Source organism: Tympanuchus pallidicinctus, unplaced genomic scaffold (assembly GCF_026119805.1).
Source record: "Tympanuchus pallidicinctus isolate F22 unplaced genomic scaffold, pur_lepc_1.0 scaffold3, whole genome shotgun sequence".
In the NCBI taxonomy this organism is placed as follows: domain Eukaryota; kingdom Metazoa; phylum Chordata; class Aves; order Galliformes; family Phasianidae; genus Tympanuchus; species Tympanuchus pallidicinctus.
The window spans coordinates 44,269,828-44,291,621 of record NW_026294747.1 but is presented as its reverse complement, the minus strand read 5'-3'; the positions used below and the strand labels follow the sequence as shown (position 1 = coordinate 44,291,621).

The window sequence follows — 21,794 nt, the reverse complement described above, 5'->3', positions numbered from 1 at the left end:
GTACTGTGAGTATTATGCTTGTATACCTCTTGGCTTAAGAATGGCAAGAAATTGAGATGCACTTGCTTCAGTCTCTGTGCTGTGCCCATAATCGGATAAAATAGCCTTCTGCAATGGAACTTGGAGTCCTATTCACTCGTATTTCAAGTGCCTCTTCTTTTCAAAATGTAAATGCACGATAACTGTAGTCTTCCTTAATTAACATTTAAATAAGGAAGTATAAATAGAAGCTGTCTGTGGGATCCAGGGAGTGTTTCTGACCTGATTGTGAATGTACCTCTATTAATGTGTCTCTTCCATTCTGGAATTCTGCGTGTTAGCTGAGGGTGCTGTTGCTGCAGGGTGGGAAAAGCTGAATTTCTTTGAGCATCCCAACTAGCAGAATTAGTGATGTCTGTTCTCATTGAATAGTTCAAACTCTTTCTAGAGTAGCTTACCCTGTAGCCTGATCAGCAGAAGCTATCATTTGCAGTGTTTGTCTTCACGAAGAATTGAGAAGGCTTGAACAGTGTGTAAAATGCTAGCGTCTTAATCTGCAGTCTCTCATAGAGTGTGCATTCCTTTCTGAAAATAAGGTTCTTTACTCTATTTGTGGTTTAAAAAAAAAAATACAGAATCATCCGTTTTCTTTTTGAAAGCCATTAGTTTAAGTCTTGCATTCTAACTGATTTGCACTGTAAGTACGCATAATGAGTCTTGCTGTCAGTGGTTGGCAACATAGTTGAAGAAAAGAAATTTTTCCCATCTGTGAGTTGGAGATAATACATCTGTGTTTTCCAGGGACAGAAGAAATGCTATGTGAGGGCTCTTAACTGCAATGAGCATCGTTATTGAAGTATGATATTTCAAATATGTATAGCAAGTCTTGATATTTCTGATCTTTATCAGCTTTCATTTACAATTCCTTTTCTGGGGCTAAATGAGGTGTGGGGCAGAGGATACAAGAGATCTTAAGAAAAGGAATTATTTAGTGTTGATACTAAGTGATCTTGCATGTTGACAAGCTGTAAACTTAAATTATTTCTTCTGTAGTTTGTGTCAAAGGAGGTACACCAAGCCTTCAGTCTTGCTGATTGAAGGTGACGTTTAAGATTTAACTGTACTAATACTGAGGGACTCTCAACTCTTGGAAAGTTGATTCCTGCACGTAAGGGCTGGCGAGTTGCAGAGTCTGCAAAGCACTGACTGGTGAGCTAATGCCTCCTGTGGTGCTTTGCTCTTTCACCTGTTGGTGTTCAGACAACTTAGTAGATATAATATATGTAATGGGAGTTGCAGTTGCTTCTGACTTCTGACCTTGGTGGTAGGGAATGTTAGTTTTACTTTTGAGGTGAGAAACTGAGAATAACTGAGGAAAAAAATGGGATTTGCTTGAGCTAGTTAAAGAAAATAACTGTTTACAGTAGATGTTTACAACTTCTAGCTATTAAATGGAATACTGTGTTAACACTGCAGAAATAGGTCATACTCTGTTACTTCAGCCTAACAGTGGGTTTTCCTAAGAGCTGTATCAAACTGTGAATTATAGAGGATGTGGGGAACTAATCAGTAACTTGTATATTCCCTTGAGGCTGGTGTTAGGAAACTAATTTTCACATGATGCTGGAAGTTGAAATAATCCTGCTGAAATAAAGCTGTCAGGAAACAGAGGAGATTTGTTCTGAGGTATGCTGCCACAGGAATGAGAATGTTCTTAAACTTGATTTTTGTTGTTTACCTAGAAACGCGGTGTTTAAATGAAGTGTGGAAGTGGCAAAAATTTTACTGTAGAGGAAATAATGTTAGATTCATTCCTATACAATATGAATTCATACTACTTGAGAGCAGGGTATTTGTAGATCAACTGAAAGCAAGAAAAGGAAAATGAGTTGAAATGGAACGTGATGTAAACGTACAGTTTCTCAGTATCTGATTATTTTGGTGCATGCCCTTACATAAGTGCTAAAAGGATTAGTGTGCTGGGGGAATATTAATGAGGGAATTAAACTGTGAATGAAACCTGCACTGAGATGCTGAATAGTTATGCACTGTTTCATAAATGAACAGAGTATAATTCTCTCAGACTGGAAATCTGAACTGGAGCAACTGAGAAATTTGAAGGTGTTCTGAAGAAGCAGTGTAACTTCTCTCAAAACCAATCAGTGTGTCCTAACTCAGTACTCTCCATTAATGCAAGATCAGTTGATGCTGCCTTAAAATACATTGTATGAACCAGTGCTAACAAGGTGTTAATTTTTTCTAGCTGAAGGGTTTTTCCTCACCTTAAGGGATGCTAGTGCAGCTGCATTAGCACCTGCCGGTTTCTGGAGCTTGGTTAAGTATGTGATGGTAAGGGGGTGAGAGACTTGTTATCCCTTGGGGAGAAGCACAGTAAAAGTGGGGAAGGATCAAAACTTAGTATGTTATACAATGGTAGTAAATTCGGGCCATTTTGCCTACCTATCCACCCTTACAGTCACTGAGATTCCATTTGTTAACTAAATACAATGTTACAGGTGAGTGCTGTGTTAGGTAGCTACAAGAAAAAGCAGCAAGCAGTCTGTAGGAAATCTGTATGTGGCAGTGAAGTCGGTATCCAGTAGTTTCATACTTCATTTGATGAGTTCATGTTTAGATCATTGCTATTGAAAAGTAAAGAATTGTTATTATAGTCTTATAATTGAAATTAAAAGGACGCTTATTTGATCAGGAAAAACTGTATGCCCGCACTTGGCTGTCTAATCACTGCTGTCAGCAGTTTAAAGCTGTTCCTCCTTTCTTATTTCAGCATCAGCATTTCAGCATGTATTCTAGCATCTTGTTCTCCCTTAAGAGTTGTAATACTGTAATACTGTAAGAGTTGTAATTAATGTGAGGAGATGAATCTTCATCTCAGTAGTGTCCCTCTCATTCCCGGTGTTATAGCTAGCATACTTTGTGCTAGAAGCTGTAACTCAGACATCTGACTTCTAGACGCTACACAGATGATGCTATAAGAGGTAAAATTGCGTAGTTAGTTGTTGGAGTCCACTGAGCAGGCAGTTCTCATGAAGTCTCTCATCTTGGTCCTCTGATAGTGCTTTTCTACTCTGTGCTGCAGGCACCCAGTTTGACCCAAGGTCTGTCACCAGTATGATCGGTCAGCTTTTGCAGTAGCTAATTTAATAAAAAGTCTTAAGTTTCTTCTCTAGATTTCTACATGTTCCCTAGCTCAAATTTTCGATTAGGCTTACTCAAGCTAGCCAATTCTAAATGTGCTAAAGCTTGTTTCCCTGGTTTCCTGGAAAATATTTGGGTCTCAATATATGCAAGTCTGGATGTTCTTTACAACTCATTTTACTCACTGTAACCCAGTTTTGGCTGGATGCTTGTAGTTGAGCATTAAGTAAAGTTGATGTATTTTAAACTTGATCAACTTTTTTTTTTTTAATTTATTCTAAGCAATTTTAGTTTCATTTGACTGCAGATTACTTTGTAAGTATCCAGATGTCATTTTTCATCAGTTTTAGCATCAGCTTTGACTCTATGTGAAATCTTCTTGCTCCTAACAGTGATAAAGGTGTGTTTTAATAGTTTCCCTGTGATTAAGTCATGATGATTTGGCTATGTGCTAAGAGTTTTTACTGTCAAAGTAAAGCAAGATTGTTTAAAATTTCTTTTGGCTTCACCTTGACTTAATGATCAGCTTAAACAGATCGTTTATCTTACAAAGGAAACTGAAAACAAACTAATGTGAATAAATGAACTAATCAGCAAGGATATTTAATTTCTAGATCTGATCTTAGCAAAACACATTTTGCTAATAACCCAGAAACTGTTATTAGAGGTTCTGTAGTATTTAACTATCAAAAAGTAAAGCTCTTTACTGCTTTTGCAGAGACTGTGAGGATTGGAGCCTTTTTCAGGATGCTCAATCACATCCCTCAGGAGAACGTTGCTGTTCATCCTGTTTTATTTCTTTTCTCTCTACTTGTTACCTTGCTGCACTCTGAGACTGTACTGGTGATTGTTCCAATGCACTGGCTCACAAAATCAGATGTAAAATCACTTATCCCTTCCTCTTCAATAGCACCGTTATTAAAACTGGACCACTTCCCTAATTCTGTTTGCTGCGCGTGGTGAAAACAATCTCCCCTTCTGGCTTTGCTGTGCTGCCACATCCACTGCAGTTTCAGAGAAGTTTGACTCAAGTATCTTAACTGTTGGTTATCTATGCTGAATGTACGAATCTTGGCCCTGTTGCTTACTGTCATGAGTAGTCCTGTTAAGGTGGTGGCACAATATGACTTTTCTGTTGCAGATTCCTACAGCAGTAGTCGTGCCTGGGAATAGTAAGGTAAAAGAAAATGCCAGAAAGTTTTCTAAATTAGCACAAAGTAAAAAATAACACGAACCCAGGCTTTTAACTACGCATTTCCTTCCTTTTATTTTTAGGTATTTTCTTTATTCTTGACAAGAGTGAGAATACACTTTAAAATAAAGTCATATTTAGTAGCACAGTCTTTGATCTAGAGGCTGATACCATCTGACATCAAAAGTACCCTTGATCTCAGCAGGACTGAAATACTGGAGCACCAGAAAGCCCACAGTAACAGTATTAAATACGCACAAATGTATTGTGGGAAGGTTATAGCAAGTATGTCAGTTAAGTGCAGTATGAATTCTCAAAGGATCTAGTCTGGCACTTTAAACTATAAAAGAAACAGGGTATAATTAAGTAAATATTATCATATATCTGACCTGTTACTTTCTTAACATGATTCGCTTGTGCTCAAGTCTGAAATTACTACTTAAATTTTATGTTAAGAAAATGAAGATGAGAGAGATCAGGAAGTAGAAAGTCTTTCTTACGGTATTGTTACGTGCTAGAGCTATATGTAAAGAAAGAATTTTACCCAGTGGTGCAATCAGAGTTGCAATTGGGCGTATAATTGTGATGTTGCAAACAATTTCTTGCAGTGAAACAAGTTTGATCACCTGTTTTCCATCTTTCATTTCAGTCACCTGTTTTCTAGAAGTATTCAGCTAAAATGCTGACTGCTGGTGGCTGGTAGCAGCCCTGCTGAACATCAGCTCTTTCTTCCCCTGCCTTTCATTGTCTCCGTGTTAAATTTCTCTCTCCAATTTATTGGATAAATTGGCAACGTTTGCTTCTGTCCCACGATTGTTTTCTGCTTAAGCTGATGTAGCTAAGCTGCCTGCTGCTGAATGTGCTGCTTAAGGAATGCTGACGCTCAGTCCAGGGCTGTTATCAACTGGCTGCCAAAGATGTAAATGCAGATTTTGGGCTTCCTAAATCTGTATGCTGTGCTTATGGTAGGAGCAGGAGAGTGAATTGATTTGCATTGTTTGGGAGAGAAAGCATTAGAAAGAATTTTGCAATGGATTTTGAATGCCTTAAGCATGTATGAAGTATCTTAAATTTCTGGCTAAGCTTGTAACTTCGAAAATCCTTTTGTTAACATCTCAGATGAACTAACAGCTATATAATTCATTGCAACGCTATAAAATATTTTTAAGTTATACAGGTTGCATTGTTTTCATCTGCTCTAGAATTTATTATTTCAAACAGATGGATAATATGCTGTGTTAGAATTTACACCATTTATTGAATGTTCCCAGTGTGAAGAAGGCTAGCATGACACAAAATGCTGCTTAACCTTCCATTCGTGTTTTGTTGTTGTTTTAATGATCTGAAGTGCTTTAAAGTGCTGCTGGCTCCATATTTGAACTTGGCAAATAACAGTGCAGCATGCATTAACAGATCTGTAATAGGTGTACTTTGAATTTAGCTTCTCAAAGACAGAATACACAAATGTTTTAAATTACTTTGTGTTTAGAAAAATCAGTGGAAGGATTAAAGTAGCTTGAAAGAGGTGCTGAATGTATTTCAGAATTGTTTGAGTGCTTATGTCCTTAGACTCCTTGATGTCCAGGGCTGCTTCAGTTTTATCTTCTGCACAACACTTGTGGTGTTTTTCACCTCTGAGAAGCTAAAACTTATTTGTGTCAGTGTCAGAAAGTGGGAAGGGATAAAATGCACCTACAAGGCTTGGCGTCTGTTAATATTCTCTCCTGGCAGCACCATGCTCTTTTGAAGGAGGGCTAGAGATTTCTAGCTGCTCGGAATTGTAGTGTTCTGCTTCAAACTGAAAAATCTAAAATGAGATGAAAGTAATCTGCTGGCAAAGTCAACCTGCTGAAACTATCTTGCTTTGTAACTGCTGGATAAACAGTGGGTCCACAGTGCAATTATGGTAAAGTACAGGTTGTTACACTGCTGCTTATGGGAGATAATGGTACAGACTGGAAACAGTTTTTAACCGAACTCTTCTGCTTTGCTCTTACTGGTTTTGTGGGTGATACTTGTATTGCTGTGTCTTGAATTCTGAGATCACTTATATCCAAAACAGATTTAAACCGTTTTTGGCTGCCACAAGAGGGTTGCTACTACTGTGCTGCCCACTTTGGTCTCCTTGGTCCAGTTTCTTATGCTGGTAATAAAATAATAAAACACCTGGTTGCACAAACCCTAACGTGGAATCAAATTTGACAGAATGGAGTTGGGTAGTAGACTGTGTAGCTACCTGAGTAGTGCTGTGACACAAGAACAGGGGGTGTAGAGTATAAGAGGAGGACAGTCTGGTCCAGTTCAGCTGTATGACGAGGTTAGCGTTTGTGACTGTTTAAACATCCTACATGTGTGAGCTTCCTTCTAAGGACTTTTCTTCTAAAAGTACAGGTCACATTTGCATCCTTGGGTTTCTAAGATGCAGGAAGGAGGCTAAATGTCTTTCTCCTTTCTCGTTTCTGTTTGCACCAAACACTTGGTTAGAACTGCAAGGATGATGGTTGGAAAGTGCTTCTTTGCAGCTTTTAAATACGTGGTACTCCAGACAAGCTGTATATCATGACTTCAGACTGTTTTTTGTGTGCTAGCGGATTCAAAATCATGGATCCCTGGTGCATGGTCTCTTCTAACGTGACAAAATTTAGAAACTATTTAATAACATCTAGACCCTTTTTCATTGTCAAGATGAATTCTTATTTCTATTTCTCTTGGTGTGGTATGTATGAGTTTAAGGGGAAAGGTTTCTACCGCAAAATGACTTACAAAACTGTTAGGTTTAATTAGCAAAATCTTTGCTTAATCCTGCTTTTGTACACTGTTGAGGGCATTTCGTTTGTTCAGTGGGTTTGTCAACTGCCTTGACGAGATCCAGGCTACTGGTTAGTACGGTGAACGTGGGCTCAAGCTGTTTCTGCTTGCAAGGGCTGTAGAACATGTGAGAGGGAACTGGAGAAACAGAACTTGTTTGCAGGCAGGACCTAAGGCTATTGGCATTCAGCATAAAGAGGGTGTGAAATAAACTAATTTGTCCAAAATGTGATAAAGGTCATCTTTCATTTCTCCAGACTCCAAGCAGAATCTTTGAAATATACTGATGGTCAGAGAAGCTTGTGGTAGAGCACTTGGGGACACTGCTAATAAATCTTGGAACAGCTGTTGCTGCCTGAAAGTTATGAAACAGTGCTCATAGGAAAAAAATACTCTATTCTGCTGTAGGGAACAATATTGTGGCTATTTGGTGGCTTTTTTGCCAAATGTCTGAATCTTAAAGTTGGTCACAGAAAAAGAAAGATTGTATTCCTTCCATGGCCAAAATTGAGTTGTCCTAATTTATTTAGGTGTTCAGAAAAACGCTTTTCTTTTACCTCATCTTGCTTCAGAAGAAATACTTATACCCACTGTTCTGATGCATTTATAGAAGTACTTTGGAAAAGGACTGTTCCATTTACTAGTTATCCTAAATGAGCTTTTCATCTGATGTCATTCTGCTGGTAATTGTACAATAAGACTTCTTGGAAGAATTGAGACCAAGCTGATGCTCTGGTTCTATAAATCATAGAACTTGGATCCTCGGAACTGTCTTTCCATGGATACGTGGCTTTCTCTCTTTGCAACAAGAGCAGCTATCCTAAAATAAGTACTGGATGAAGAAATGGCATGAAAGACTTTGGGATAAGGCTCATTGTGCTTACAGTTCAAGTTTTCTCTTGTCTGATTTCAGTGAATAAATCTATGTATTGCCTTTGAAATGAAACAATCCTTAGATGTAATCAGCTTTCTGAATTCAGGGGATGTAATCAGCTGCTGAAACCAGGCTGTATGCAAGCAGAATAATTAGAATGTGCAAGAAATTGGGATAGGATTTTAGTTGAATGAGACACAACAAGTGGCCTTTCAAACAACTGTATGTTTCTTATTTAGAGAAGTTAGCTCTTACTACTGTAACTGGGCACTGCAGGGGAAGGTTAGCTTTGTTGGCCTTGGCAAGTTTGTTGCAAACGTAATGTTTTCCAATCTTCAGAGCTCCAAAAGGGTGAATAAGAGGGTTGGGGTGTGGGTGAGGTGGGGACAGCACAATTCAGTGCAATGTCAGTCATAAATGGTGCAAGTAAAAATGTAAGCAGAAATGGATTCTGAAATGGAAAGCTTCCAGATTTCATTTGCTCATATTTTTGACGTGCTGAAGTTTTTTGGGCTTATTTTCAAAGTAACTTTTTTTTAAACACTAGTTTGCATGTTCTTGAAGAGAATTTTTTTAAGAATTCAGAATACAATACTCATTAGGCTTCTGGAGGATTTGCACCTTTGAAAAGGGGCATTTCTCTGACTTATACCAAAAAAACAAGTAATGCGTTTTGGAGAGTGGTTCTGATCCTCTTTTCTCATCCAGGCCAGTGCTGATTAGGTTGATGGTCCAGGTTCCTCTAAACAAGTAATGCTGCAAGTTCACAGCTCACTGTAGGCTGGTTCTTGCTATGAAGTTTAGAGGCCAACACACATAGTAAGGAATCTGTCCTTCTTTTTCTTAGTTAAAATGTGTGACCTGATGGTAAGAGGTAATTCTGCATTACTTCAGTAATGGTAAAGGATAAAACAGGTGTGTATGAATTGTTTCAACTTATTTCCCTTGGAGGCGGGGAAAAACAAAAGACAAATGGAGAGTCTAAAATGGAATTAATAGCATAATGATACTTTTAATACATCTTCTACGAGTGTATATGCTTCCTTTAATTTTTTTGTTGGTGGCTTCATTGATACGTATGGTCTTATCTGAGACATATTAGGTGCATAGAAGTATGAATCATTCCAAGTGCTTGTTGAGGAAAGCTTTTTTGGTTATAAACTTGGCTAAATTATATTACTGTTGGGGGACAGTAGTGCCATAAATTTACTTGAAAATAAATAAAAACTGTGTTTGAAACTGTATTTGTTCAGACATATTGATGAAACTTGTTGCAAGCACTCTCACTGAGTATTGATTGTATTTACTACAGTCACTGTGTTTTGTACTTGCAAGTTCAGGAAAATAAACATTGGAATATTCTTGTAATTAACATGCTGGCTGTTACAGTGTGGAGTAGAAATGCTCATATTTAATAGGACAGGTGAATTTGTAATATCCTTTTTGTTTTAACTGGCACTTTCTGTTACCACCTTTCCTTTGCTGCTTAAGCTTCCCATTTCAGTTGCTGTGCTCCTGCAGTCTTCCACAGCACATTCGTTACTCACAGTGATGCCTCATTCACACTGTTAGTTGCAAGAGAGAGAGTCAAAACTTAATGTGCTGACCTAAGAAGAGAAGAAAGACTTTGTTTTTTATTCTATTAGTTGATGTTTTTTGTAAGGAAGCAGTTCAAAATCTGTAGCACCAGGAGTGTCTGTTTGGTCTTTGTGTTGACAAAAAGATTGCTACATTAAACATACATTGCTTTCTTCATCCAAATGCTTGGTAAGGAGCTACATTTCTGTAAATAAGTCAGTTTTTTTCCCCGTCTGCTACAAGGATATTAAAAATGATAGCTTATAAGTAAAATAATTGCAGTGTAAGCATTCTGCTGTCAGCCATCCAGGGACCTCTCGTGGGCATGAGCACAGCTATCATTTTGTGTCTATAGTGGATTGAGGCTGGAATGTCTAATTGTATAGTAGAATTTCTCTCAAATTGCTGTATAGTGCAAATAGAACTCACATTGTGTGAGTATGTAAGCCAGATGTAGAAATGAAATCGGCACTGTGGTACAGTCTGTGAGCAGGGCAATCCCAGCTCCCTGCATTTTCAGCCCTCTTGCAGTGTTTCCTCTCAGTGATCCTGAATCTATTCCACTGTTTCTCAGAATGGAAAAATACCATGTCCTTCTCTTCAGAAGACACATACTCTGCAAAAGAGTAAATTCTAATGCAGCAGAAGCCCAGAGAAGCTGTAGCAGGCTTGGCCCAAGGCAGAGCACCTGCTCCTCGCACGCTTTCTCTCTTGTTCCATCTCTGAAGAGGTGCTCTCTGTCCTGGCACCCCTCTGGCTTTGCCAGATGATGGCCTAAAGCAGATGCTCACTGCTTCCTGCCTTTACTGCTAGTCAGAAAACTACGCTTTACTGCCCTCGTGCTGTGCTGAGGAGCTGCGTATAAGCAGTACCTCACAGCTCTTGCTTCTGATCCTCTGCACAATCTGTCTCACAGTCCACGTGAAAAGTGACTCCAGCAAAAAATCCCACCTGTATTAGAGCTTTTGTGCCTTTTCTGAATATGCTGTAACTAGTAATTGCTTGCATTCAAACCTGCAATTTTAAAATGAATTAAACACAGTGTGTTTAATGTGTGTTAATCAAAGGGCCTTCTAGTGTGGTTGAAATAGCTTTCAGACATTCACCTTGGCATGCCAGTAGAAGGAGCGTTTCTTGTGGCTACAAAAGGTAAATGACCAAACAGAATCCTAAACCTCAGTTAAAAATTCAGTCAGAACTTAACCTTGTTTGCAGACCTTGGTCTGTAGGGCACTTCTGGTTTTATTCTCACTTTAACTGTGATGGGAGTCATGTACTCCTTTATATTACGTATTTTGATACTTCAGGATCTAAGTGACTCTATAACAGCTATATTGATTTGTTTTGCTTTGCTTTTGTTTCCTAGGCTGTGAAGATATTATTGCTGAGAGCATCTCTCTAGACACCTTAATTGCCATTTTGAAGTGGAGTTCTCAGCCATACGGTTCGAAGTGGGTTCATCGTCAAGCACTGCATTTCCTCTGTGAGGAATTTACCCAGGTCATGACTTCAGATGTCTTCTATGAACTAAGCAAGGACCACCTGCTTACAGCTATTCAGTCTGACTATTTACAGGTAACCTGCAGTTCAGAATATAGCTGGTTCTGCTTGAAGCAGGATATGTTGTGCCCCTGCCAGAAGCAATTGTGAGTAGCCTTAGATTGTAGTCAGAAGCTTTGTACATAAGCACTACTTTTTAAGAAGTAAAACACAAAATTGAAGTAGTGAATAAGAAAACTATTTTGTTCTTGGCTTGTCACACAACCCAAGCTGATGGTATATGCTGTTACTTAAAGTGTTGGTAATAGCTTAGAAACAGATGCAAATTATTTTAAATAAAGCTTTTGTGAACTTAACATTTCCTTGCATGTTCAAGTGTTTTATTGAAAAGAAATGATTATTATGTAGTCATAATACTTATACTGCTGCAATATATATCCTAGTTAGAGGCAGTGAGAGCTAATAAATTCAGAAGGGTTTTTGTTGTCTTTTTTTTTTAGTGAGGATACAAAAATGTCTTATCTGACAGGCACTGTGGAATCAATTTGTTTTTTTCTTTTTGCTTTGTAATGTTCCTTCAGTGAGTGTGGGTTTAGGGAGAGCAAACCATACTGACCAATGGAAAGCTTGTGGGGATTTTTTTGCTGCCACCTCCTCGGTGAATATATCTTTAATGATGGCTACCAAATACAGCATAAACAATATTAGACCCATTAAATTCTATCTGTCCTAGTCTTGCTTTTTAAAGTATGGAGTGTTAGAGGTTATTTAAAATTATTTGTTAGAAAACAAACTTAATTGTCTATGTTAGTTTTTCCTCTACATTTGTTCTTTGACTAGCATATGCTTGAGGTCATCATGTAGTTGATTTTAGTTACTATAACTTCTCAGGCTGTGCAGATACTGAATTTGTAACATTAAGTAGAAGGTCTAAACAATGCCCAGTGTTGGAATTGCCCCTTTTGAATCTGTCGTTTGGATGTAATACTAATTCTTCTTCCTAAGGATTCAGTAACTGACCTAAATGTAGGAATCAGAGTGGTGATATATCAGTAGTGCTCCTTGAAATGTTTAGAACAAGTACTATTAGGAGACATAAAACGCTTATTTTGCTACAGTTGTTTCTTTTTAACTATGAGAGGTTTGTATCTGTGTCATTTAAACTGATCATATGTGGATTGCTGACTTTCTCTTTCTCCCAGGCAAGTGAACAAGATATTCTAAAATATCTAATTAAATGGGGAGAACACCAGTTGATGAAGAGAATAGCAGACCGAGGTGAGGATGCTTTTCAGCCATGTGCTGTCAAACCAAATAAACCATAATGTTTCTAAACCCTTATTCTGGGTAATCTGTAATCTAAGAAAATTTTGAAGCTGAGAAATCTGTGCTGCTCGTAGTGTAGTCAAAACTAGATGAGCACAAGAATCTTTTGAAAAGGGTAAATTGTCCTCTAGAGAAAAAAAAGAAAGCGTAGATGTTCTGAAGGAGCTGAAGTAACTCAATCTGAAGAAGAATGGGCTTAGGGGGAATCTTAGCAATGTCTGACATGTCTTATGACAGTAAGAAAATACAGCCATGCTTTTTTCTTTGCCTCTCATCCTTTCAGTGGCTGCCATGAGGCATTAATTCCCTTCTTTTTTTTTTTTTTTTTTTTCCTACTGCAAAGAAGAGTCAGTGCAACAGGTTGCCCAGAGAAGTTACAAAGTATTCATCCTTAGAGATAATGAAAGCCTCACAGATTATGAGCAATCTATCCTACCTACCTGAGAAGGAATGGGGAATAAGATGGTTGTGGCTTACTGTGTTTTTGAAATCTGCTGTTACTGCTTGCAGTACAACTGTTTTGTCATGGATGTTGGATGAGATGCAAGAACAACAACAAAAAGAGTTAAATGTTGTGATTTTTAGTGACTTAAGTACTAGAATTCTGTTTTTGAAACAAAATTTTATGTGTTTGATTTATGCGTGTTGGAACGTAATGGAGCAAGTTAAGCTGACTGAAATGGTGGCATAGCTGCTTGTTTGGAGTAATTGTGCAGCTTCCTGCTCTGTGATGATCATTAAGTAAATAGCTCATTCTATTTCCTGGGATCATTGGATGATGTGATGAACAAAAGCAGAAATAAAATCTGTCAAATTCTGTCAGACAGGGCCCAAATGTAGTCCCATGGTTTTATTTAAATGCAAGACACTTGCAACTGTGAATGTGGTGATATCAGTCAAATATTGGAAAGCAGTAAAAATATGGCCTGAACTTGGGCTGCCTGTACTGAATGGGGAATGTTTGACAAGTTTCCTCACAGACTGAAGTTAGTCAAGTTCAGATTGGGCACAATACTTAAAATACAGGTAAAAGTAGGTAGTTACTTGGGGAAAGAAGATCCCAGAATGTCATATGGTATCATTATGCAGTCTTCAGAAAGATATTCCACTCCTGGTATAAATTGATGGCTTATGAACTTGAGAGCAGTTTAAGTGGTTGTGACACTGCAGTTACTAGAGTGTTTATTCCTTTGAGGCTGGAATAATTTATCCCAGCAGTCTCTTCAGGCTTTGATTTGTAGGAAATTGGTTTCTGAAGAAGGAAGGCACTGCAGAAGAGTGTCACGGGGGGAACTGCAGCAAGACACAAACTTTTTTATAGCATAGCTCTAGGTAAAGCTTTGTGAACATGGAACACAAATGCTACTCTTGTGTTTCTTCCAGGCTTACACACTGAACATGACAGCTATACAAATGGCCAGCGGTCATATAACCTGACTCTGCTGATGCTTTGTATCAAATTTTAATGTGTGAACCACTTTTGTGGGACAATACTGAGAAATGCTGCTTTTTCTAAATTTTCTGTAACTTCCTATAAGCCCCATAACTTATGATTTCTTATCTGAACATTTTTCTTGTATAAAATAACTATTTTTTGTTCTTTTCCGCAGAGCCTAATTTACTGAGTGGTACTGCTCACAGTGTGAATAAAAGAGGTGTGAAGAGAAGAGATCTTGACATTGAGGAGCTGAGAGAGATCCTGTCTCCACTTTTACCTTTTGTCCGCATAGAGCACATCTTACCCATGAGCAGTGAAGTACTGAGTGATGCAGTAAGTCAGTCATCTCGTACAAGTATCATCTCTGATTTCTTTGTATATTGGATTCTACAGAAGTCTATGCAAGGTTACATGGATTTTTGCATTTTTTTGTACTTCAGATCTGTCAGAAAACTAAAACAAAAAATAACAACAAAAAAAAAAACCAGTGGTGTAGGGATTCTTTCAAGTTCTTTCTTTTAAGTAAAACATTAAATTTTGTCTCCATTCTTCAAGATGAAGAGAGGCCTGATTAGTACTCCTCCTTCAGACATGCTACCAACATCAGAAGGTGGAAAGTCGAATGCCTGGCTGAGACAAAAAAATGCTGGAATATATGTGCGGCCGAGACTGTTCTCACCGTATGTGGAGGAAGCTAAGGTAATAATCATCAATATTTGGCTGTTGTTACACTGAAGTCATCAGGGGGTTCTGTAAACAGGGAAAAATTTGGTGTGTTTTGTCTTTCTTTGCATGTACTGGCCTAAAATACTAACATTTTCAATTTAACAAGACTTACAAGTTTGATCATCAGGCTCAAGTCTGTAGAACTGATCAGAAAAATTTCAACAAAATATTTTTTTGTCGAAATTGAAATGTTTGCGAGACAGATCTTGATGAAATTCCACCGGAAACAAAGCAGCGTTCTGAGGGAAACCTCCCTGGTTTCCAGCCAGTTTGCCGGCCCAGCTCCTCGGCAGCCCACCTGGCAGGCGGATGGCAAGGTGAGAGCCTGAGAGTCCCAGTCTGCAGATATTCAGCAATCTTGGTGCCAGGTCTTTCAGGCTCCCCAGCTCCCACTAGAGCTGGGTGGAGAACCTCTATTCCACTGGGCAGAGGACTCCAGTAATTCGTTTTGTTGTTTGAATCAGAACCAGAATTCTTTCAGTCCTGTGCAAAGTGGAATAAATACATTGTGTCCAACTTGATTACAGTCCTTTGTGTAGTGGATTCCTTATTCAATATCTTGTATGAGGACTGTGAAACTGAAGAGCCCGTGCCGTATTCTGTTTGACAGGATGGGACCTTTATAGATGACCTGCTAATTATTTGAAGCAATTCTATCTTAGGTCAGGAGCTTGTGAGTCCCAGCTGTGCAGGTGACTGCCAAACAATAGGGTAAGGTGAAGCTGTGCACATCCACGTTTCCTGGAAACTCTGAACACTGCTCTCAGATCTCTCACCCTGTGCTTAAGACAAAAATACCTTCTAAAGCTTGAATGGTGACATCCTCTTTGAGGAGAGGGGAGAAAGAATTATTTTTGCATTTTGAGCACAGATGAGAGAGCACCAGATGGCACAAAAGGAAGAAAGGAGAACTAGCCAGATAAAAACTTAGCTTTGTACCTTGGACTGTTAAAACTAACAGATGTTTAAAAATGTGTAATAAAAACGTTGACGCTCAGTTTTCAAGTGTGTGTTATGGGAATGCTTTAGCAATAATCTTCAAGTTCATTCTACATGTTTTTTTGGTCAGGAGTCTGACTTGTTTCTGTTAGCATTGTGTTTTGCTGTTATTTTTCTAAGAAGCATAATTTGTTGTTTAAGCTTAGGGGAATTATTCTTGTTTACTATCTGGTAACTTTTCTTACTCGTTTTGATTACTGAGAAGTGCGAAAACTTCAGATAAGTGACTTCTATTTTATTTCCCTCTGTTCACCTTATTTTTGAAAAACAAGGTTAAATAAGAGTCTTTTAAAGATGTGCACAAATCCCTTTGTCTTGTTTAAAACATCTCAGGGAAACACATCTCATTTTCAAGGTTCTGTCTTTCAGTGGTACAGAGAATTGAGAACCATAATTGTCTGACAGAGCATTTAAATTTGCCTTGAGAAGAATACTTTCATTTTGACGTATACAAATTAAAGCAATCTTCCTAAACTTTATTCACCAGCCTACTGTTAGCTTTGAAAAGCCAGTGCTAATAGTGACTGGAAACTAGAGTAGAAAATGGTGTGGATGTGTCAAATACTGTTTGGGACCTGCTTTAGACACGTGGCCTTGCAGCTGTGCTTGCAGCAGCTCTAGGTGGCCTTGGGGCAGTGCTTACAGAAGGTCCTGGTGGATGTGTGCAGCGCCTTCACGAGGGCTCTAATGGCTGTCGTTGCAGTCAGTACTGGATGAGATGATGGTGGAACAAACCGATCTCGTTCGTTTGCGGATGGTCCGAATGTCCAATGTGCCAGATACCCTTTACATGGTAAACAACGCGGTGCCGCAGTGCTGTCACGTGATTACCCACCAGCAAGTTAGCACTAACCAGTCCAGTCCTCCTTCAGTCATAGCCAATGAAATCCCAGGTAAGGCTGCTAGATCGCTGGTAACTCTGCTTGCTCTCCTGTGAGTGGTTGGGGCCTTTGGAACAGGGGAAAATGAATGTGTGAATACTGTGATCTCCTCAGAGAGGAGTACTTTTATAGTTTGTTTCTTTCCACTCAGCAGTAGTGTTTCTGAATTGATCTGCTCTGAGATAATTTATTATGCCATCCATATACATTTTGTAAGAAGGTGAGCTACGGAAGGAGTAGTACATCTACCTGCTTTGGCTCAGCAATTTGAAAAACCTTGGACTAGATAAATTTACTGTAGAATGTTTGCTGGACCCTGGCTCTCTGTTCTCGGAGTGGTTGGTTATCAGTTTTATACCAGCCCTCCAAGATGGATAAGATTCAGAAGGGTGTAAAATTGCTAAATATCTTCTAAAATCAAAAAGGTAGGTGGACCATAACCTGTAGAACAGTCAACTTGACTCAGTTTTCCAGAAAATATATTGAAGGTAGGCATTCAGAATGCATTTTTTTTATTGGTTTACCAAATCTACTTGAGCTTTTAAGTCAAACCAACTTAATTCCTTGTGCAAAAGAGTAAATTTTCTTAGGTGGATGTGTAGGTACTTTAGGTTACTTGGTGTTGACACTCACAGGAAAGCCAGAGTCATTGTGATACACTGTCGTTTATCTATTTGGTCTTTCACTGTCAAACTGAAAGAGTGTATGGAGTGGGATTGCCAAAGTATCTTTCTGTGTGTAGTTAGTAACTTAACATGCATTTTCATCTGTTAACTGCCAATTGAATTGGAAGAAGTGATTTGGACAAGGTTTTGCCGGATCTTGATTTCTGGGGAAGCTGACAGAGGAAATGAGTTCTCAGAAGTCTCCAGCATATTGCAGAAGTTCTTGTGGTCAGAAAAAAATCTGACTCTGGGGGCAGTGATGCATCTTGGCCAATCGGAAACTCCACTGCAGCTTGATTCCATACAATGTAATATTTAGGAATTATTGTCAGCCCTTAGATTTGAGCTGTGAGCCCAGCCAGTAGCTGGAGCATAGAGATTGTCACGTATCTGCCTGCTTTGTTTTGTTCTCTGATTATGCGAAAGATTTGATTGTTTTGCCAGTTCTTTGAGGCAGGAGGGATAGATGAGAGCCGATTTGAGGAGCTTCAGGCATGTCCCAGACCCTTAACTTGTACAGGAGTCTGTCCTTGAAGCACAGATGCTGCATGGGAGCTCTTGACGGAAGAACCAAGCATCATCAGCTCTGTGCCTCTGGGTCTGGGCTCTGGGGACATGAGCTGCTTTGCAGTTTAGGCATTCTCCATCTGTTGCTTGCATCTTGCTTGTACTGCTGCTGGCTGACTTTATTTGCGTAAGTAAAGGACATTGGCAGCTTGGCCTGGTACTTCTGTTGCAACGCTACTCTGAGTTCAAACTCTGCTGAAGGTTGAATGGGTTCTACAGGTCATTGCTTTTGCTGTAGCATTTTCCATTTTCAGCTTGGATTAGAAATCCTGCACCCAAGTTGTAATTTTCATGTATATGTAATATCCCTTCTGTATGTTTCACGTGAATAATTGTTTAAAAAAACAAAAACACAACAACACAATAAGCCACCACCAATAATAACAACAAAAAAAGCACAAACAAAACCTCCTAAGTTATCATTTTTAATGATAAAATTAGATGATTTTTATGCCCAGTAATATGGAGAACCAATTAAACTTCCCTAAAATCCTTATGTTTATTTTTCAGTGTTTGTAAAATGTTGGGTGTAGCTAATGTCTGAGTGCCAAGCCAGGATTTTTAAGAACAATTGAAGTGTATGGAGCATAGAGTAAAAGACACATTTACAAGCCACGAAGACTAGATAGAATTGATACTTTTTTCATAGTACAGGAACTCAATTTGGAAGGGAAAAAGTAAACTTGCACTGCTTACATCTATTACATGCAGCAATGTGAACTTTGTGAAATCGTTCTGTAAATCGTTCTTCGTGAAACGAAGTTCTGTAGTGTTGGGTTTTTCCCTTCTATGTAACACAAATGTCTTTTCACACTGTTTTTGCTGCCTCATCTGCTTAGTTTTTATGAGTTTTCTCTATGGACATATGGTCACAGTGCTGCGTAGCCCCTGTAAAGCTGGTAACAGGTCAAATGACAGGACTTATTTATTCAGAGGTCTGGACTTGTGTTCTTTCTTGATAGGCACATTTTTTTCCTGAGGACGGAAAGACCACAAAGAAATACAATTTGTCATCAAACAGCAGTGAAGAGTGGCATGAGAAAGTTTAGCAGCAGCATAAATACCCCCCAAATTATATATGATTTCCTTTTGGAAAGGTTTTGTTTAATGATTTCAATATGTCTGCATAAAACATCATCATTTAACAGGTTTATGTTGGCATAGTTGTGTAATTACTTTTTTCAAATGCTCTTTCTGTAGTTACATACTGATATTGTGGTCTTGTGATTACAGAATTCCACTAGAAGTATAAAGAATGCCAAAAAAAAAAAAAATCAGAGAATTCTTGGCCTGTAGTATTCATGAGGGAGCAGTCAGTTGTTGTTTGATATCCTTCCCCTACCTCAAATCATAAAATTTCTGCACTATGAGGGTAAAAAGAAGGCTATATTTGTGGTTCACTCCAGCAGAAGCTGGAAAAATGGTGTACATTTTGTATGCTGTGTACATATTCCATAACGATGATCCAAGATGAACTGTGCTTGGCGGAATGTTTTTCTTTAAAAAGGAAAAAAAGACAAGCTTAGTCATCCTAGAGTTCCTTCACAGTTAAATCTAACCAGTGTCTCACGGTTATTAAAGTAATCTGTTATCCCCAATTTTGTTCTCTGCTGTCCCCCCAGTTCCCAATCTGCTTGTTGTAAAGGAGATGATCAAACGGCTGCAGGAGCTTCGTCATACTGAGCAGGTGCAGAGAGCGTATGCTCTCAATTGTGGAGAGGGTGCCACAGTCAGTTATGAGATTCAGATTCGTGTGCTGCGGGAATTTGGACTTTCTGATGCTGCTGCTGAACTTCTGCAGGTATGGGAAGTTGCTGTAGTAAGGTCAGAAATTATTTGATTCAGGATCTGTTCTGACTATGAGTTGACTTGAGTGTATAACCTGCAATAAGAGAGCTACTTTGTGTGTGTGGACAACATCTTGATGCTGTAAAATAACTCTAGAGCCATCCAGGTGCAAATTACAGTGAGACTGTTGTGCTCAGTGATACGATTTCATAAATGTACAGGTACAATCTATAAATATTTTTCTCAAAGGTTGTTGCCATTCAGGCTGTTCCTACTGCCACAGATCCTGGAAGCAAAGTCAAATCTCGTATTTAAAGTAGATTGAGATTAAAGGGTTGTTCTTAAGTAGGATAAAAAGTGTTAATGTACACTGCCTACTTCTTCAAGGAAGCACCATGAGTACTTGCCTCATTTCTTATTAACTGAAGGCTCTGAAAAGCTATTTTCTAGGAAAAGACAGACTTGGCATTCTTCTCCTTGTTTGGAACTATGTGATGAAATGTTACAGAATTTTAGTTTATTGCTCTGCTTCCAGATACTTGGCAAACAGTTTCTGTGTGATAGCTTCAGCGTGCAAGTGATGATGTTCACATGTCAGTGGTTTGCTGCTCCTTCTTGAGATTCTGTATTTGCCACTTGTCTTTAGTTTTTATGAACTTGAATCATTAAGGTGTGAAAAGATGAATTTCTAAAAAGAATGGTATGATTTATCTGACTCTGTAAATGGTGTATAATCAGAGTGAACAACATGAATGGTTTGCATTCTTGATAATCAAAAGGCAGTTCTTGAGACTAGTCAAAGCATGACTAGAGGATTAGATTGATCTCTTCTGGAATCAGGAGAAAACAGCTTAAGTGATTCTGTAGATCTGCATAGAACGTGTCAGGATTGGGCAAATGCAAGTGCCACTTCTGTTTGTTGCTATTAAGCAAACTGCATTTGTTGGTCAGCTTCTTCATGTAGTGGATCTGATGCCACTTGCCTTTTTTAAACATAACAAATAATCCATGGTAGCTGTAATTGCTTCGAGCTTTGAGGTTTCCTGTGGCAAAACTGCTTGGTACAGCACTAGTAGATTGAGTTCTTATGTGTGTCAGTTCCAGAACTTTTTCTGGATGGCTTCCTGCTTCTGTCACTGATGTTTTTCTTCCTTTGCAGAATCCTCACAAATTCTTTCCTGATGAGCGCTTTGGGGACGAAAGCCCACTCCTGACTATGAGACAGTCTGGACGATGTCGCGTGAACAGCACTCCTACTGCAGAAACCCTGTTTACAGAACTGGACTCTTTTGTGGCCTTCCATCCACCATTGCCCCCTCCTCCACCTCCATACCACCCACCAGCAACTCCTATTCACAACCAGTTCAAAGTGGGCTGGAAACAAAGGGTGCCAAGTCAACATCCCTCCCGGTCCTTTTCTTACCCATGTAACCATTCGCTGTTCCACTCCCGAACAGCTCCCAAAGCTGCACCTCCTGTCTACTTGCCCAGTGTGAAAGCAGCCCCCCCTGATTGCACTAACACTACAGGCCTGGGGAGACAAACTGTGGCTGCAGCAGCAGCAGTGATGGCAGCCGAGAAGCAAGCAGTAAGTATTATGTTTTCTCCTCCCTGTCCCTGGCAGTTCAAAGTAGCTTGTTGAGAGGAGGTGGAGAGAGTTCACACAGTGTTGTCACTTAGTCAAAACAGCTGCATCTGTGCTGGTGAGGACCAAAGTCTTCTGCATCTGAAGTGTCATCTGTGGAAGACTGAATGCTCCAAGGGCAGGAGTGATTTTGGAGGGGCAAAGAGGGCTTGTAAAGCTTCTGAAATAACATTGTTTGCTCCATGTGAACTTCTGTAGAGGACTGTATGCTGTAATTCAGAGGTAGAAATAGTGAGAATATTTTGGCTGTTCACAGATAAGCAGCCCAAACTAAATAGGTGTGTGGGAATCTGTGGAGATTGTGAAGGACTTGCATATGTAGAAAGCATTTAAAAATGAGTAGGCAATCAGAAATTGGTAACTGTGGATACAGAGAAGTTTGTTAGAGCATAATTGCTGAATTATAATACTCTGCAATAGTAATACAATGAAAACAGTTAACTATCTCAGATACTGAACTGAGAGTTTTGAAGTTATAGGTATAAATAAAAATTTGTGAATTCATTTCTTCAGTGAGAAAACTATTGTGGTGCATTGTTCTCTCGTAGTGAAAGCTTGTTCTCTAAATCTGGATTAGATCAGGCGTTCTGAATGGAAGCATGAATTTATTTTTTCTTTAGCAATCATTTTCAATATGTTGCACCCCTATATTTTAGAGTATTTATAGTT

The 21,794-nt window shown here is 38.9% G+C and overlaps 1 protein-coding gene across 3 annotated transcripts in view; it reads left to right on the top strand.

Moving 5' to 3' along the window:
- The window catches only part of BTBD7 (BTB domain containing 7), a 51,546-nt gene that overhangs the window by 24,493 nt on the left and 5,259 nt on the right, over positions 1-21,794 (top strand). For 2 of the 3 annotated variants that reach the window (XM_052693623.1, XM_052693624.1), the window contains exons 4-11: positions 10,957-11,165; positions 12,293-12,368; positions 14,027-14,187; positions 14,410-14,553; positions 14,784-14,897; positions 16,283-16,472; positions 19,315-19,493; positions 20,640-21,068. In XM_052693623.1, coding sequence (XP_052549583.1) covers positions 10,957-11,165; positions 12,293-12,368; positions 14,027-14,187; positions 14,410-14,553; positions 14,784-14,897; positions 16,283-16,472; positions 19,315-19,493; positions 20,640-21,068 — 1,502 coding nt within the window. The remainder of the gene's footprint in view (positions 1-10,956; positions 11,166-12,292; positions 12,369-14,026; positions 14,188-14,409; positions 14,554-14,783; positions 14,898-16,282; positions 16,473-19,314; positions 19,494-20,639; positions 21,069-21,794) is intronic. The other variant, XM_052693625.1, reaches the window with a different exon arrangement.